The sequence below is a fragment of the Chaetodon auriga genome, chromosome 21 (assembly GCF_051107435.1).
Source record: "Chaetodon auriga isolate fChaAug3 chromosome 21, fChaAug3.hap1, whole genome shotgun sequence".
Classification (NCBI taxonomy): domain Eukaryota; kingdom Metazoa; phylum Chordata; class Actinopteri; order Chaetodontiformes; family Chaetodontidae; genus Chaetodon; species Chaetodon auriga.
In genome coordinates, this window is record NC_135094.1 from 19,570,113 (window position 1) to 19,587,487 (window position 17,375).

The window sequence follows — 17,375 nt, forward strand, 5'->3', positions numbered from 1 at the left end:
GACATATTTTATGGATATTTCATATTATATTCAATGCACAACAATAACAGTACAGAACAACTGATAAACTGTGCCACTAAACCAAAACGTGAACCGAATGTGTGCCATGTAGATGGATTTTGTGCAGATTATTTCCTGTGAATATTGCATCAGAATGTTAGAGGACACCAAGCAGTGGTTCAGTCTCCACACACCTTCACCTCGATTGAGTGGTTGCAGCCTTTTTTCATGCACCTCTTTAATAGCGATGGTGGTATAGTGGTAAGCATAGCTGCCTTCCAAGCAGTTGACCCGGGTTCGATTCCCGGCCATCGCAGAGTAATTTCTTAATCTTCTCGGCAATCTTTACTGCATTTCACTGCACTCTGACAATGACAATAAATAATGAATCGAATCTAATCTTATAGCCTTCAATGTAAGAGGCAGTTTGTTTCTATTGTTTGGGATTATGGTGTTCTTAAGAACTAACATGAAGGTTAATGGATAATATTTGTTAAACAATATAACGAAGCACACATTTGGTTTGTGTCCTCATTTGAAATATGTTTGATACTTCAATGTGCAAATATTTAACACGACTTAAAGGCTGGAGTTATGATTTATTTGGGGAATATATTGTAATATGCTTCTTTCTTGGAACCATAGCAATCAACACTCACATCATTCTGGATAAAAGAACTGAACAATTGATTGCAACCCTTGTGTTTTCTTTAACAATCATACATACATAATCGGGTTTTTTTGACAAATTCTCTGTTTTATTTTCCTTGATGCTTGGCCATTGTTCTGTAAGGCCTTGGTCTTTTTAACTACATACTTGTGTAATACAGGACAAGAATGTTTAGTAGAGAGTAGCAGCTCTGTGAAAATACCTTCTGTTGATGTCTTCACCGTGACCTTATGCCCACTGTGTATTCTTGAAAAATACCAAAGTTTTGTTTTTTTTTTTTTTTTTACACTCCTTAAAATCAAGAGGGTCTTGCGAGACACATACAGTTATTAACCCCATTCTTCACCACTTCCAGACAAGTGTTTGTCTTCCATGCTGCTCCTGGCTACATAGCCCCACGTTTGAACCCCTCAAGGGAGGAGACACCCATACAAGGCTCTCCTGTAGCCCATCAAAGGAGACTCAAAGAGCCTCACACACAGTTTGTTTGTCCGAACATCAGTTCCCACAGTGCCACAGCATGAGCTCCACACCATCATGATCTGAAACCATAGTTTGTCAAATTATTTTCTTTGCGAGTAATGACAGACAGCTTTGGGTAAATGCTTGTGATTTGAATAAAGGGTGTAGCATACTTTGAGAGAAGGCTGTGACATACATGGTCTCCAAAGGATGCGCCTATAGAAAATAATGAATTTATTGATCCCATGACTTTTCATTTAATGCAGCCATTAGCATTTAGCATTCATCTCAAAGCACTGCTGTACCTAAGCACAGCCTCACAGAGCTGCTAGCATGGCTGTAGACCTTTAGTCTACAGTAATCTACTGGTATCTACGAAGTTAGATTGGGTTTTATTTGTGCAGGTTTTGAGAAATGTCTCTAAGCAGCGAACAATGAAAGTTGAATAACGAAGTAAAACAACCAGAACAAGGACCCAATCAAAATTCAAGTTTCAGGGAGAGGTGTCTCAAAATCTCATAGACAGACACCACAAGCAGTGGGTGTGAAAATGCGCTTGAGTGACATAGCTTTGACATCACAGATCCAATCAAATATATGTCATGTGAGGTAACCTGAACTTCTGGTGTGGCTTCTGCCTCTCTGCCTTATGCGCCTTATTGTTAAAATCGAACACTTAATCCACAAAACAGCATTCATTTTATTGTTGTTTTGGGTCCAAAAGCCATTTCAGCCAATTCTTTCTTAATCTTCATCACAGATTACTCAACATCACAATTCCATTTTAAGCGTCCAAATCACTCAACCATCTGGTTTAAGACTAAACCAATTCCAGTCTGAAAGCGCTGTTCAGTACTCTCACTTGCTTGAAAATATCTGGATTAACCTAAATGTAGACATCTATCAACCCCTTCCCACATTCAGGGTCAAAAGTCAATCTCTCCTGTATGTGACCCTTATGTTTCAAGCCACTAAATAAACCATGATTTGATACCTGTTGGTCAATGTTTAGAGCACAGTTTTGATGCTACCAAGTTAGTTACAGACAATGAATGTATGCAATAAATAAATGTAGCATTTTAAAATATTCGACAGTCCAATCTAATTGAACCCCTTGTCATAAAACAAACTCACATCTCTTCTCCGCTGAAAAAAATATTCTAGGCTCTTCAGAATGCTCTACAGAGTCAAGTGGCTGTCAGCTTTTGTGGTTGCCTTTCTCACCAGGTGACCTGCAGACTGCTGTGTCTATGTGTGAAGCATATTTGAGTTTGTTTTGATGTGTGTGTGTGTTAGTGTGACTTCCCAGTACAGCCTTTGAAGTCGTTCCATTTGGCTTTTGGCCCCATCTGTTGACAGTGTGTAAAACATGCTGCGGTTCTGATAACTCCAGGGTCACGCTGGGTTCAACATAAATCTGTCTCTTGTTTTCCCTCTCGGCCTCTTTCTTTCCTTCAGGCTCTAAATAATACATTTTCACACGGTTGCTCAGGAGCACAGTTAAAGGATTAAGAAATGAGTGTGAGGATTGACGGCTGCATTTTCTGAGTAAACTGTAAGTGTGCTGGCTTGTGCTGATTGCTGGTCTAAGAGTTAGAATTTTGGAACCCTGGTGCTGTTTTCGAGATGATTGCAATCACTGAGTGTTATGTGAACATACAAGAGTATGGCGAGAATGCAGAAGTCAAACCTGTTATTGAAGTTGGTGCAGTAGGTGAGGTCCTTGCAGCCTAGCTGGCAGGGCTCTCTGACATCAGCCAGGCAGTTGATCAGCTCTGTCTCCACGGGGTTGTACTCACAGAGCTGGTCAAAGTCCTGCCACGTCTGGCTCCCCCAGTTAGTGCTGATTCTCTGACACATGTCCCTGACAGAGAGCACAGTCTAAGTTATAGCAAGAAAAACTGACATGTTTCACCTCAACCTGCGATCTGCCTCAGAACAGATGACACAAATGGACTGGCTTCCACTAAGATGTACCTGCAGACAGAGGTGTTCGCCTTGGAGCAGCAATGCAGCTTGGCACAGTCCATCTTCGCGGGATGGGGGGTCTCCTCTTCCGGTGGGGAGGGAGGTTGAGCGCTGCCTAGAAAGCACTGCCACATGGGTTCCTGAGGAAGAGGCTGGGAGCCACACTCCTCGATCAAACCCTCCATGATCTCATGCTCTGTGCTCATGGTGCGAAGGATTCGCCGGCAAGCCACCTGGCAGTGCGTAGCCTCCGCCCGGTCACAACAGTACAGACCTGGAAGGGACGGATGAATTGATTAGTGCTGGAAAATGTACTACATCATGATATATATGGCTCTATCAAGAATAATTGATGTCACAGTTCAGGTAGTTAACAAGTTTCCAGCTAATTCTGAAACCTGAGGTGAACAGTATTTTCCAGTAGGAGGCTCCCATCTGCTGTCTTACTTAAGGGAAGTGAATCAATCATGAAAGATGGAGTGAATGAGTAGGATAGAGAGAACATAATATAAGTAAACCTGAAAAGCTGTAGATTGTCTGAATGGCTCTGTCCAAAGGTAAAACTGTATGTTGAAGCAATAAACCACAGGCAAACAACTGGAAGGGAAATACTAGTTGTAGTTCTGTTGATCTGTTGATTACATATTCTGTGCATCATCCAGAACAATAAGGAAACTGTTACTGGAAAGAACTGTTCAATTTTGAATTGTCTTTTTTCAAAGCTTAGCGCACTACAAGCTAAATTCCATTTACCTCCATTGTACTGGCATGAAGGCAGAGATTTGAAAGGCGGATAACTCTAAAGCTGGACAAATGAAAACAAAAGCTTCGCATGACCAGTTACCACAAGAACAAAAAACTTCTTTTGATTTGGCAAACTTAGAACCCCCACCAAATAATGGCATACTAACAAAGCATCTGTGTTTGACTAGTGAATCCAGGGAGTCAGCTGTGTGTCTGTAGTGTGAAGTGTGGATGGACTTACTGTCTATGGGGCTGCGTATGGGGTAAGACTTGGTGAAGTTGCTGACGCAGCTGAGCAGCTGAGCGCTGTGACTCTGACAGTATTCTTTGACAGCATTGATCTGGGACACTGTGGGGGTCGAGTCAGTCCTGAAGATGGCCTGGCAGTACTCCCTACAGGTGGTGTGACGTCCCGCATAGCTGCAGCATGTGGAGCCCACTGGAGGGGCACACACAAACACACAAAAAGGTTAAATTTCTTAAACACACACCAGTGCTTTTGTGAGTAACGAACTGAACTGGCCTCTAAAAACGAGGGCACTTTTGATGTGACAGCAAAACCAAAATCTTTAAAAACATTGGTACAGTAATAAAAGATCAGCCATAACAACGCCTGCAAATGACAGTGCTGAGTGGCCATGTGGTATTGTGCTATACTGCTGAAATGCTAATGCTCTACGGTCTTAAATACGAACTAGTGTGTGGAATTTGAACAGATATGGAATTATTTTAGCTAATGGAACTTGGAATACATGTTGCTGAACAATTTGATGAAAATCCAGTGTGAAACCAGCAAATCCTGACAAATGTGCACAGGTAAATGCTCTAATAAGTAGCAGCTAATTTTCTTTTCACCATTGCAAGGAGTTGCATGTTGAAAAGCGAGCCCGGTTACGCAAAGGTAACAAAATCCTCTAGCACTAATATCCTCATCTTGCTCTCACATGAAAAAAATATTACTATTCAGAAGCGCCTTTGCTGGGAGTATAAGAGACCTTTGTCTCCTTGGTCAATACTATGACATCAAGGAAAAACGTTCATATATACACTATCATAGCAGTGCATTGTTCTCTCTCTCTGCTAATCCTGTACTGCAGCTGCCACAAAGATTGATGCGGAACAACATATTGTTTGAAAGAACTGCCATGGCATATAAAGTGAGAGTGGATGTTGCCAGTATGTTTTGTTCTCAGTAATTTCAACATTTCATTGGCAGCTTCACTGCATGCTCTCCATATTTCCCTGTTTAATGACATACACTGAGTATTCTCATGTGCATCAAACAGTGTCTATGATAATAAAAATTGACAATCTAAGCAATGACTTACTTTTTGGGCCTGAATGTTTCATTGTCAAAAACATATCCATGCACTGTCGGCCTGATTCAGCCGTCTAAACCTCTGGCAGATAAAAACTCTTCTAATTTCATTATCGTTGCTTAAGCTGATTGACAAACATTAGACCTCTCAACAGGAAGTTATTGACCTCACATGCTCGGCAAATAATATGGCTCTGCTGCCTGTGTGCATCTGTGCATTTTGTGTATTTACAGCATGTGTGACAGAGTGCAAAAATGGGACACAGAGAGAAAGAGAAAAAGAAAAAGAGTACAAACAAGCCCATCCACTGGTCCCAGAAGACAGTGGTGTGCTTGAATGGTTTATTTATTTATTGGCTGGAAGGAGAGATGAGATCACTGTTTGCAGTTGTTGGATTCTTCCCTGTTCATCTTGTTTATATCTGTGTGAGTAGCAACTTACTTTCATTTTTGGTGATGCAGCTGTAGAGCGAGTTCTAGAACAAGAAGAGAAAAGTCACTATTTCAATGCAGTATTAAACAAACAGCACGTAAAGCTCTGTCTCAGTGGCTCTCAGCCTTTTGGGCTAGCAACTGCTTACAATGACCAAACCAAACGCCTTCTGCTTTAGGATAGAATGTCATGAGCAGTTCAAACAAAGTGATTCTTCCTTCTCTGTTTCATCTGATGGATTTTTAGAGGTCTTTATGAAGATGTGAAAGTATCTACCAGGTATGAGAAAAGGTGAAAAATTGGACAAAAATCTGAAAAAATAAGCTTTTTTGTGCTGCAGAATGTTTTTTTTTTTTTTTAAATCTTTTTGATTCATTTAATTATCTTGTGACCCCTCAGATTGATCTTGAGCGAGAATATTCTCATCTTTATGAAAAAAAGTCTTAATTTCCTTGGTTTCCTTGATCCCTTTTCATTGTTCGTTCCAATTTATTTTTGGTTTTTTAAACAATGGTGTATATTTTGTTTTTACTTAAACTGAAGTTACTGTTAGTATCATCTTACATTTCACAGTAGTAGCAGTAGTGGTGGCAGCAACACCGCTAGTGAAATGTGTAGTGGAAGAAGTACAGTTATTAAGAATAGTGGTGATAATATATATCTTATTTTTTATAGCTTATGTGTGAATAAGAGAACTTGGGTCTTCACATCATTCTGGTTTTTCAAAAGCTAACCTGCAGCTGCTGAAATAATTGTATTTCTCTGAAACTCTTTAACTTACCTCTGTGACCTTTTTGCATACTTTTGTTATGTCATTTTTAGATGATGCCTGTAAAGGGAAGAGAAATGAAATCAAAGTTGGTAAGAGAGCAGTGCAACAGAGCAGTAAAAGGCAGCATAGGTGGACCTTACCTAAATGTGAATAAAGGTCTGAGCAGCACTAACGTTAGCGCAGTCACTCTGACAAAGAAAGCTGATCATGCTTTATTTAAAACATCTCACCTGTCTGCACTCCCTGCGACACTCAGCTGAGATAGCCAGCTCACAGCAGCCCAGCCCAACCCAGCCATCTGACTTCCTGGATACTCCTGGAGACAAATCAAACACCACAGGCTCAACCATGTGTTATGTGCATCTATTTTATGGAGGGTAGCTTGTACAGTTAGTGGAGGTCAATTTATTTCTTAGGACAATGCTGGCTTTCATCAAAAGCTGCATATATGTCATGTTTGGTGGTGCATTTGTCTCATTTTTGCAGATAACTGACCAAACAGACCTCACATATTGTATCTATATATATCTTTACGTCTATAGCTGACATTTTGAACCAATCTTCAATGAACAGAGGGAGAATTTCAAAGTACAGAGGAGTGAGAGATCAATTCCTCTAGTGACAGAAATACCGATTCCTGTGATACTACTAGATTTAAAGTATTTCATCGGAGTCCCAAAGCTGGTCAGCTATGGCAGTGGGACAGCTGTGTTCTGTTAATTATACCATGATAACGAGGTTTTACAGTGGTGTTTTCTTAGTTCTTAAATAATTCCAAATTCCTTGTTCATTTTTACTTCGATACAGTGTATTTTTGCTGTTTCTCTTCTTATTTTCTCTTAGCTTTTACATAAGGGTTAGGGTTACACTAGCAGTGAATATACACTGTATTGCAGTTTGTGAAGTGTTTTTCAAGTATTCTTGACTGCTGAGGTAAGTACATCCTCTAAATCAGGTTAGGTACCTCCCCATTGATACCCTCCTTCTATTTATGGACCAAATATGGTGTCAGGTATGTCCATCATTGAGTACACCTCTTGCCTCTGTACCAGTTCGGGAAGGTAACTGGCCTGAAGCTACACTGGCCACTGAACTGTGTAAAACTTGACTGTGTGATTCTTGAGTTGATTTACTTCTTCTTTTTTTTTTCTTTTACAAATGATTAGCTATTACTGACATATTCATTTTTTTCTCATTAATCATATGCAAACATTTCAGTGCGTTACAGTAAGAAGTATGGCCAAAGAGCTGCTGTTTGACGTTTACATTTTTCAAAATAAATGACAAAAATGTTATCTTTTGTTTTAACTGCTGTTTCCAAGCGACATTGAACCGTTGCTCTTTCTGCCACTAAATGTGTTGTATGTTGATGTCCAACAAGTTCCAATGCACTTTGCAAGAGTTGAAGAAAAGCTTTCGGATAAGTGAGGGGAATCATTAATTGAAGCTGGCATGTTGAGGAGTGGTCACACCAACAGAGTAAACCCTTAAAAGCTGCTGGAATGCACTGAACATCAGAGAATTGATGATATCTCAGAGGCTGGGAGGATCTGAGGGAAGCTTGTTCCTTAACAGGTTAAATCTTTACAGACTCCTGAAGCTGTCTGGACACCAGTGCTGAGTGGGTACAAAAAAGTAAGAATAACAATACCTCCCAATCTGGAGACTATTAGGCTTCTGACAGGTAGATTTGTTCCAAGCACAGGCAGCAGGATTTAGGCCTTTGATCCCCAGCCTGCTGTCTGCTCTGGTCAGGGCTAACTCTCCTCACAGCTTTAACAGCTTCACTTGCTACCATCTCTTCTCATGCAACCAGATACACACAGTAGGTGCACTTGGGTTGAATGTCATGTCCTAGAGTCAATGTGTTTCTTTTTGATTTATTGTAAGTGTATTCTGTGTGTCTGCAGAGTTATTCTCTGATAGACCCACCAGTTTTCATATTGGAATAAATATGAGAATGAAAACAATTCTATGTCTTTAAAGCTGCATTAATCTGTTTTTTTCTGCCACTTCACAGAAGTCCATAATAAGATGAACATAACACACGTATGTCACATAACAGTCTTGTAAAGTTGGTAACTTGTCTGCTAACATGGTCCGGAACAGTTGCTGATTTACATATTTAACAGACATAGAGCAATATTACCATTTAATTAGAATCCTGTTCCAGGTGAATATAAGTCTCAAGTTCTGTTTCGGTCTCCGCTGACCCCTGAGAAAACTATGTGGATCTTTAGCTGCTAAATGTTCCACTATGTTCAACAGGTAGTTATTGACCGTGTCTGTCTGACATTTGGGACTGCGGCAGTACACAGCAGTTTATCAGGACTTTTGAACAGACAACAGTAAAGTTACAGGCTCTCAAATCAAAACAGCTAAAAGAGGCTAAAGGGCTCTTTAGACGTGAGAGGAACTGCACAGTTAGTGATAATTCTCTCTCTCTCATTGTTACAAGCAACACCTTCCTCATTACAAATTTGCTGTATTGTTCAAGCAAACACATCAACTGGGGTCTTTTATGATACAGCTGTAGGAGATGCCAAAGTCAGAAATTTTAAAATCCTACACATACTGGGTTTAATACATGTACTCTTCTCTTACCTGGTAGTGTAGAGTTGATGCACATCCAAAGTTCATTCTGGAAGGCAAAGGAAAAGGTTGATGTCAATCAAGCACAGGTCAAGAGATACCGTAATTGTTCAAACTGGAAGAGGCCTGGTTGGAGCTGAGGTGGCCTACTGAGAGGATGAGGTTACCATTGATCAAACAAACAAGCTAAAATTAATGATTAATACTATAATGTCTCATTATGTAGAAACAAATTATTGTCCTTTCATTTTGAGAAAAAAGTTGAGAGTTTTTCAAAGGACATTTATAGACATCTATAGATCTGTGGTACGCCACCCAAAAGGCTCCAACATTGTCTTCACACACTCACAAACATTCACAAACCTCTGCAATTATGTATGCACAGCTGGTGTGCTTATCCACCACATAGCTCTTCAAATTGAAGCCATTGCACACCATGGTTAATCTTCTATGATGACTGGCTCATGGTTTGTGCGACCAACAATTGTAATCAGCTGTTTTTGTGAATATAATCTTAGAACTGCTAAATGCTTCTCGGTGGGCGATCATTTGAGGGTTCATTAAATATGTAAAGCAAACATCCACATGTATGCTGGTTAAACTGTGGTCACAATAACAGCACCAACCAATGAGTATTGGACAAAAGAATCTGCTGGTTCCTGAGTTCCTCAAAAGGTTCTTCGTCCCCTGGAAAAGTATTTGATGTATGTACTAAGTTTGCTTTTTTGTAAAACTATATTGGGCTTATACCTTACTTTTGACATACTAGGTTAATACTTCTTAATACTTAATACTTCCTTAGCTTACCACTAAATTACATTTTGCACACTTTCACATAATATGCCTTAAGTTTGTGCTTGATATACATACTAGGGATACAATTCTGCTTGCAGAGGTAGTTAAAATTTTAATACATTAGTTTATTGCTTTTTGGGCAGATGATATACCTTCATGGTGCTTTCACACCTATATTTGGGTTCATTTGGTCCAGACCAAGGGAAAGAAATTATATATTGTTCCATTATAGTTCTGGTGTAGTTTTCATGTTCACACTGACATTTTACAAATGACCAAAGAGGAGTAAACATGAAGACACACTGATTGACAGGTAGTTTATTGATTAAACAGTTTTGTCCACCGTCATCCTACACTTGGGGAAGTTTAATTCTGCTGATAAAGAAGTATCTGCTTAGAAACATTATTATTAGCATTAGACTGCATTGACCGAATTATATGAATTGTGAGGAATTAACAGGTAGAGACAGGATGAGAAAGTTCTAGGTGTCTAGTATAATTACACAAATGCATACACGGCTCATAAAGATTGATTGTAAGATCACTTCCTGAGCAGTACTTAATCAGTAGATGGATTCAGCAGTAGTGTAGCCTTTGAAATCATCCATCTTTTTTCAAAAAATCCTTTGGTTGGTTCATTTGTTTTCAGAGCACAAACGTACAGCACAAGGATCTGCTTAGAAGTGGACTGAGACCCTCTTTCTGTTAGTCTCAGTCTGTTTGTCTACATCAGGGTTTGGTTGATGGTTTTCAGACCAGCCCAAAACTACTGCACTAAATGGGCAAACACATTTTAACTGAACCAAACATGTTAGCTGTGAAAGCACCCTTTACTGTTATTAACATACGAGGGTTAGATTTGCCCAATATACAGAATGCTGTATATTGGGCTTTTGTAAGGGCCATTTTCTTTCGACCTTTCAGGTGGATTTCCACCTATCTGTCTGTTTGGTGTATATACCTTCATAGTGCACACTACACTGTTGGAGTGCAACGGAAACTCCCACATGGACAAGAGTACTAGTATGTACACATCGATTGCTGCGGATAGTACAAAAACCTCACTGGCTTCTGCTTTCAGCTATGGTAGTGGACTTGGTCACAGCTTTATGGAGTAAGTATTTACATTTGTACTTTATCATATGAAGTGCTTATGCATTTAAAAATGTCTGATGTACATACTTTGACTCACAATGTTGATTAAACAACATAATAGGTGTAGAATAATAACACCATCTCCATTTAAACTGCTTCACTTTAAGCCTCGCTTTCACTGTGCAATTTGTCTGCCCCCAGGTACAATCTCCCACGATAAATGAAGGCTGACCGGTGATCCTCTTTCCACTTTAGGGTTACTGTTAGGGGCATATAATTTTCTGGTAGGTAACAGAAAATCCTCGGGACTAGGGTTAGGGGCAGACTCATCTAATACTGTAATTCCTTGACTTTGAAAAAAATCTGTCTGAAGAAATATATCGAACAAGTGACTGAGACGTTGACGAGATGTGAAAAGTTACTGAAGTTACTTCAACCTGAGCCTGAGCCTGAGCCTGCAGAGAGTCCCCATGCTGTGGAAGACGTCCTGCGTGGTTCCTGTTCCAAAGAAGAAATCTTATCTGGCCCCAACGATTACCGACCCATTGCCTTTACATCACTCATGATGAAGGTGCTGGAGAGGCTGGTCCTGGCCCACCTCAAACCGCAGGTGAAATCATCACCGGACCCTCTACAGTTCACCTACCAACCCCATGTGGGTGTGGACGATGCCATCACACACCTGCTGCAGCATGCTCACTCCCACCTGGATTGTAGTGGCAGCACTGTGAAGATCACTTTCTTTGATTTCTCCAGTGCATTTAATATCATCCAGCCACTGCTCCTCCGTGAGAAGCTGCGAGTGATGGGAGTCGACATGCCCACAATCTCCTGGATTATTGACTACCTGACAGACAGACCGCAGTTTGTCTGACTGGGCAACATTCTCTCTGAGACCGTGGAAAGTAGTACAGGAGCACCACAGGGGACTGTCCTGTCTCCTTTTCTCTTCACCTTGTACACCTCAGACTTTCAGTACAACTCTTCATCGTGCCACCTACAGAAGTTTTTGGACGACTTAACGGTTGTGGGGTGTATAAAGGATGGATGAGAGGAGGAACACAGAGCAGTGGTGGACGATTTTGTGGAATGGTCTGGTCGCCTGCTGCTTAACCTGGCCAAGACCAAGGAGATGGTTATTGATTTTAGAAGGAACAGGACGACCACACAACCACTGTGTATTCTGGGGGAGAATGTTTAAGTGGAGGAGGATTACAAATACCTCGGAGTGCACCTTGACAACAGACTGAACTGGAAAACTAACATCAACGCTGTTTACAAGAAGAGGATGAGCAAACTCTATTTCCTGAGGAGGCTCAGATCATTCAACGTGTGCAGCAAGATGTTGGAGATCGTTTACCAGTCTGTTGTTGCCAGTGCACTCTTCTTTGCTGCAGTGTGCTGGAGGAGCAGCATCGGAGCCGGTGACACCAAAAGACTGAACAAACTGATCGGGAAGACTGGCTCTGTTATTGGCTGCAAACTAGACACTTTTGAGGAGGTGGTGGAGAGGAGCACGCTGGACAGACTGTTATCCATCATACATAACCCTGAACATCCTCTTCACCACCTCGTGGACAGACAGCGGAGCTCCTTTTCCAATAGACTGCTCCAGCTCTGCTGTCACAAGGACCACTTCAGGAAATCATTCCTGCCACGAGCCATCACACTGCACAACAGCAACTTAAACAGTTAATCCATCAACCTCACAAACCCCAATATTTTACATATTATCTGCACTACTGCAATATTGCACATACAGTCTATTGTTTACATTTATTTATCATCTGAAACTGCACAAATTTTTTGTTGTTAATACTTGTTTATATACTTAGTTATATTGTATTTTTATTATATTATTATAATATTATATAACATGTATTATACATTATAATACATACTATATAACTATATATTTGGCTATACTTACTTATATTTTTATTTTTAACAAACTGCTGTTATTCCTGTTTATATTTTTTGTTACTTTTTGTTTCTTTTTTAAACAGCTGTCGCATACATTCTGTGTTTGTCTGAATGTCTAATTGCTACTGCAACAAAATAATTTCCTAAATTGGGATCAATAAAGAAGCAGTCTAAAGTCTAAAGTCTAAAGTCTGAAGAAGCTGTAGAAAGTTTCTCTAATTTTACACAGAACAAACATTACATTCTTTGGATCAAAACAGTGTTGAAAAACAGGAAAACACATGAATCCTATGAAACTCCCACTAGGTTTGTGGTAAAATGTTGTGGGATTAATCATCACAAACAAGATCGTCTGTCTCCTCTGCCCAAGGGACAGTGAGACACAGACAGGGACAGCGTCACAGAAAGACATGGACATAGAAGTGTGGTAGAAAAAAAATTCCCTTTCATGCTGTAATGCTTTACAGGACAGTCATTTGTGCAAAAGCACGTCACTGTTAACACTCCCCCTCGTGTTTCTTGGCTGGTGAACAAACGTTCCTGTCAGCAGGCATCAACATCATTTATGATGCAGGCTGAGGAGTAACAGTGTCTTTACAAGAGGCATAAACATGATTTGTGATGAAGCAGGGGCCAATAAGGCAAGAACATGACAGGAAGAATAATGTTGTAGTTTAGTCAAGCCAAAGCGAAAAGCCTTCCAGTAAGCCAGCGCCTTTGTGTACGTGTCTGATAAAAGGTCTTAATTTTTCTCTGTGTTTTAAACTGATATGATCAAGAATTCAACGGCTTTACATTGGACCAACTAAACAGCATTTCTCTCACAGTTTTGTTCTTGTCAGGTCAGAACAGGCCTGAAATTCAAATACGAATTTGAAATATAGTTGTGCAAACTTATATGGACAAGAGATAAAGACAAAACACTCTGCATCAAGATCACACACATTACTTTCTCTCTTACAGGTCAGCCTACAATCAAGGTTGCCTGTGACTGACTGACTGATTGGTTGAGTGATCAAGTTACGTCATTGTTGCAGCAGGTTGAGTGTTGGGCTTTCACCATTGGCTGTTGCTCTTTCAAAATGAGCAAGCACAAACAGTCCTGAATTACGTTTTTTGGGGGGCAGAAGCACCGGGATACGTTCATTCTTGCGTGATCAGTAGCCCGGCTGTTCACAGCAGAAGTTCATTTCTCTGTGCCGGGAAAGAAGCAATGCTCCTTCTCTGCTCTTTTCTAATCGCATGAAGAGCTGTTGTATTTTATTTAGGCTTTGCCATCTAAGGCTATCTGAAGTCAGACAACTCCAACCAGTCCATCCACTGATCGTTGTGTGGGTTGCCCGTAGCTCCCCTCCCCCCAGCAGGAGCTCAGAAGGTCTCCAGGAGATGTCCAGTTATCTGCCCTTGATCACAACCTTATTTGGTGTGAGGCAGGCTAATACGGTGACTGGATGGTGCCCCGGTCCACTCTCCAAAAAGGACCAGCTGACTGCCCAATTGGGCCCACCAGGGTCACCAGTGTGCCTTCCAAGCATTGGAAGCAGTGAACATCTACCTGCTGGTCTTCTCCCTAACCACTCAGCCAAATACGCTGTTTTCAGAAGATGCACAGGAGATTAACAAGGCTACAACATCAACTCTCACCTTATGTGCCTCCATCATGGCAAACTCATCTGGCACATCAGGCTACGTTAATTCTCTGTCCCCGAGGCATCACCGAAGGATTTCATTGATCTTCCCATCAGCCTGGACTTGCTGATGCTCCTCTGGTAAATGGCGGGACTGCCCTGTCTAATGAAATTACCAGCTATGGCAAAAACACACAGAGGAGGTTGCTGGGGGTGCATCTGTTCCTCCTGCTTCTTGGTCACCCTGTTCTCCCTCTTGTGCAGCCGGCACCATGGAGGGGATCCTAAAGGTGCCATGCAGTCTGTTCCTGGTCCATAGGGATGAAAATGCTATTTTATCTGGACAACCTGCTTTTGCTGTTTTGCTACCGAGAGGACGCCACGTTGCAGATGATGAAACTGGTATCATATCTGTTGGCTTATGATAAACTGCACAAATAGCTCTCATCTTACCTTCCAGCTTGTTGTTTTGTCTGGGGGTGGATTTGAACTGGGTCTGCATGAAAGTGCAGCTCTCACAGCAGAGACTGGAAGCACTGATAGCTTCTCTTCATGGTGTCACCCCTCACAATGTGGTGACAGCTCTCTCTGTCATGCAGCTGCTGGGCATGATGTCAGTTGGTCATGTGGTGATTCCTCTGGGTCTCCTCAACATGAGACAGCTGCAAAAGTGGTTCATTCACCTGCACATCAACCCTGTGTGTCAATGAAGAGGCATGGTTCGCTCTCTGGTTCTCCCCAAGCACAACGGATGATCCTCCAATGATGGTGGATGCATTTGACCACCGGCCATAGTTCAAGATGCTTTTATATGCCTTCCCTCTGGTTCCACTGATCCCTCGGCTATTGGACACAGGAGCATCATGGTTTCTGTGCCTGCTGTGACATGGGGACCCTCTGTGTCAGGAGGGGGAGGAGATCAGGAATTACCTGGTAATAGGCCAGGGTTTGTGGTTTTGGCTGGAGAACGAAAATGCTTTCAGCAGCTGGGCCTCTTTCAGGATTTTGTGTGCACTATCCAGAGTGTGAGCACTGAGTCTACTAGAGCTTGTTACACAGCCAAATGGACGCCTTTCCAGCACTGGTGTGTAGTGGAGAGCCTGAACCCCATTGTGTGTCTCCTGCCTCATGGGCTTTTGTTTTAGTGGGCAACAATTTGGCCATCACCATGGTTAAACTTATGATGCAGAGATTCAAGTCAGTGTCACGCTCCCTTGCCTCTCAGAGGGATTTGTCGATATTTTTACATGTGCTGGTTAGAGTCCCACCGTTGGATCAGGTTCTGCTTAAGTTTCATTGTGTCATTCAAAACAGCTTTACTTTTGCCTTATCTGTTGTTTCTGTGCCTTCGTCATGTATCAGAATCCAATCAGACAACAGCTTGACTATTTTGCACCCTAACCCATCTTATACGGTGGAAAACATTGCTAGCTCCTTTAGACTGAGGATGATAACCTTGGATGGTGTGAGTGTTTGTGAGAGTGACTGACATTGAGGAATTCAGCTGTGTGTTCTGCTTTTTGCTTATTGACACATGGTGCGCTCTCTCTCTTCCTCTATTCTGCATCCTCCGTGGACTGTTACACTGCATAACATTTGTCTCCCGGTAGGGTTTTTGTTCCCAGCCTTCATTCTCTCATGTTGTACTATAAATTCGCTTATGGTATTCGACTGTGCACCATTACGCAGAATGCACTGTCTGGGCATGGCCTGCTTATTGTTTCTTCACTCTGCGAAGGAGGTTTGTGGTGTAGCCCTCTAACTTATGGGCCCTACTGGTTCTGTGAATACCTGGAGAAAAAGCTGCTTTGAATAACGTGGGGTTGGATATGGGTGGAAGCGTGAACCCCCTACTGAATGGTTTGAGGTTAAGTGCTGACTTGCATTAGATGTTCTGATAGTCCAGCCATGTGAGGGGGTCCACTGGGATGCTTCGAGGTGTCCCTGTTGATTAAGCAATGCCATCCTGGTCTGAAGCCAGGTTGGGATTCTCATCCCTCACTGATACCCAATAGCCCTAAGTGCCCCCAGACCAGCAGACTCCCCCTCTAATCCGAAACCTAAAACTAACTGCAAAAATAAATCCAACAATAAGTTATATGTTTAGAAATAAGATTTGAACGTCAATTTAATGAGTAGAACGTCTATTTTAGACTTTTACAGATGAATATAGCCATCATTTTAGGCATCATTGTTTTGTTAAACTTTTGGGAAGCATAGAATTTTTGTGGACCTCATGCAAACAACAGATAATAACAGATGCATATGTGACTTTACATGGCATACATGTGCATAGTGTTTGTATTGTAAATGTATGCCAATAGCTTACAGTGTTTTTGCATGTGTTCAGCTGAATAAGAGCAGAGCACATGTTCAGATGAGAGCAAACATTTAAGACTGTATAAGTCTAATTACTGGTGTGGTTCTAATAGGCTGCTTGGAGAGAGATGAGACAAGCACCAAACCAGACCCTCTGCTTTGTAATTAGCCATGGTGGGAGGAAAGATTGAGCCTGTGTGTGTGTGTGTGTGTGTGTGTGTGTGTGTGTGTGTGTGTGTGTGTGTGTGTGTGTGGTTGAACCAGGTGCTCTTATGTTCTGGTATCCACAACCACCAACCCACTTCCTCTTTATGTCTAATTAGAGAGTTGATACAAATTTGATCCCAACACTGGCCAAGAGATTACCATCAACAACACAACAAGACACCAGAACATTGCATTTCCTCAAAGCTTAACCAAAACTGGCAAAATTGCATTTAACATTAGCATTAACATAATAAAGAATTACTCACACTGTCATTAATTCAAAAAACACATTCAATGTTTCAAACAACCATTTTGATTTTTGCAGGTTCATTTGTCATTTTTACAACATGCACCACATTTTCTGAACATATTGTGGTCAGATCAGGTGCACAGCCTTAGTTCACAAACAGGTGATGTATAGTAGCTTTCTCTACAATGAACCTCTACAC

The 17,375-nt window shown here is 41.3% G+C and overlaps 1 protein-coding gene and 1 non-coding gene across 2 annotated transcripts in view; one reads left to right on the forward strand and one right to left on the reverse strand.

Moving 5' to 3' along the window:
• Positions 1 to 17,375, reverse strand: part of reck (reversion-inducing-cysteine-rich protein with kazal motifs) — a 75,468-nt gene that overhangs the window by 29,144 nt on the left and 28,949 nt on the right. The window contains exons 4-10 of the mRNA XM_076721360.1: positions 8,972 to 9,008; positions 6,598 to 6,683; positions 6,377 to 6,424; positions 5,605 to 5,638; positions 4,086 to 4,283; positions 3,110 to 3,374; positions 2,823 to 2,996 (exon numbers count right to left, since the gene is read on the reverse strand). Of these exons, the coding sequence (XP_076577475.1) occupies positions 2,823 to 2,996; positions 3,110 to 3,374; positions 4,086 to 4,283; positions 5,605 to 5,638; positions 6,377 to 6,424; positions 6,598 to 6,683; positions 8,972 to 9,008 (842 nt within the window). The remainder of the gene's footprint in view (positions 1 to 2,822; positions 2,997 to 3,109; positions 3,375 to 4,085; positions 4,284 to 5,604; positions 5,639 to 6,376; positions 6,425 to 6,597; positions 6,684 to 8,971; positions 9,009 to 17,375) is intronic.
• On the forward strand, positions 245 to 316 carry trnag-ucc (transfer RNA glycine (anticodon UCC)). The gene has a single exon. It is a non-coding gene; the product is annotated as a tRNA-Gly (tRNA).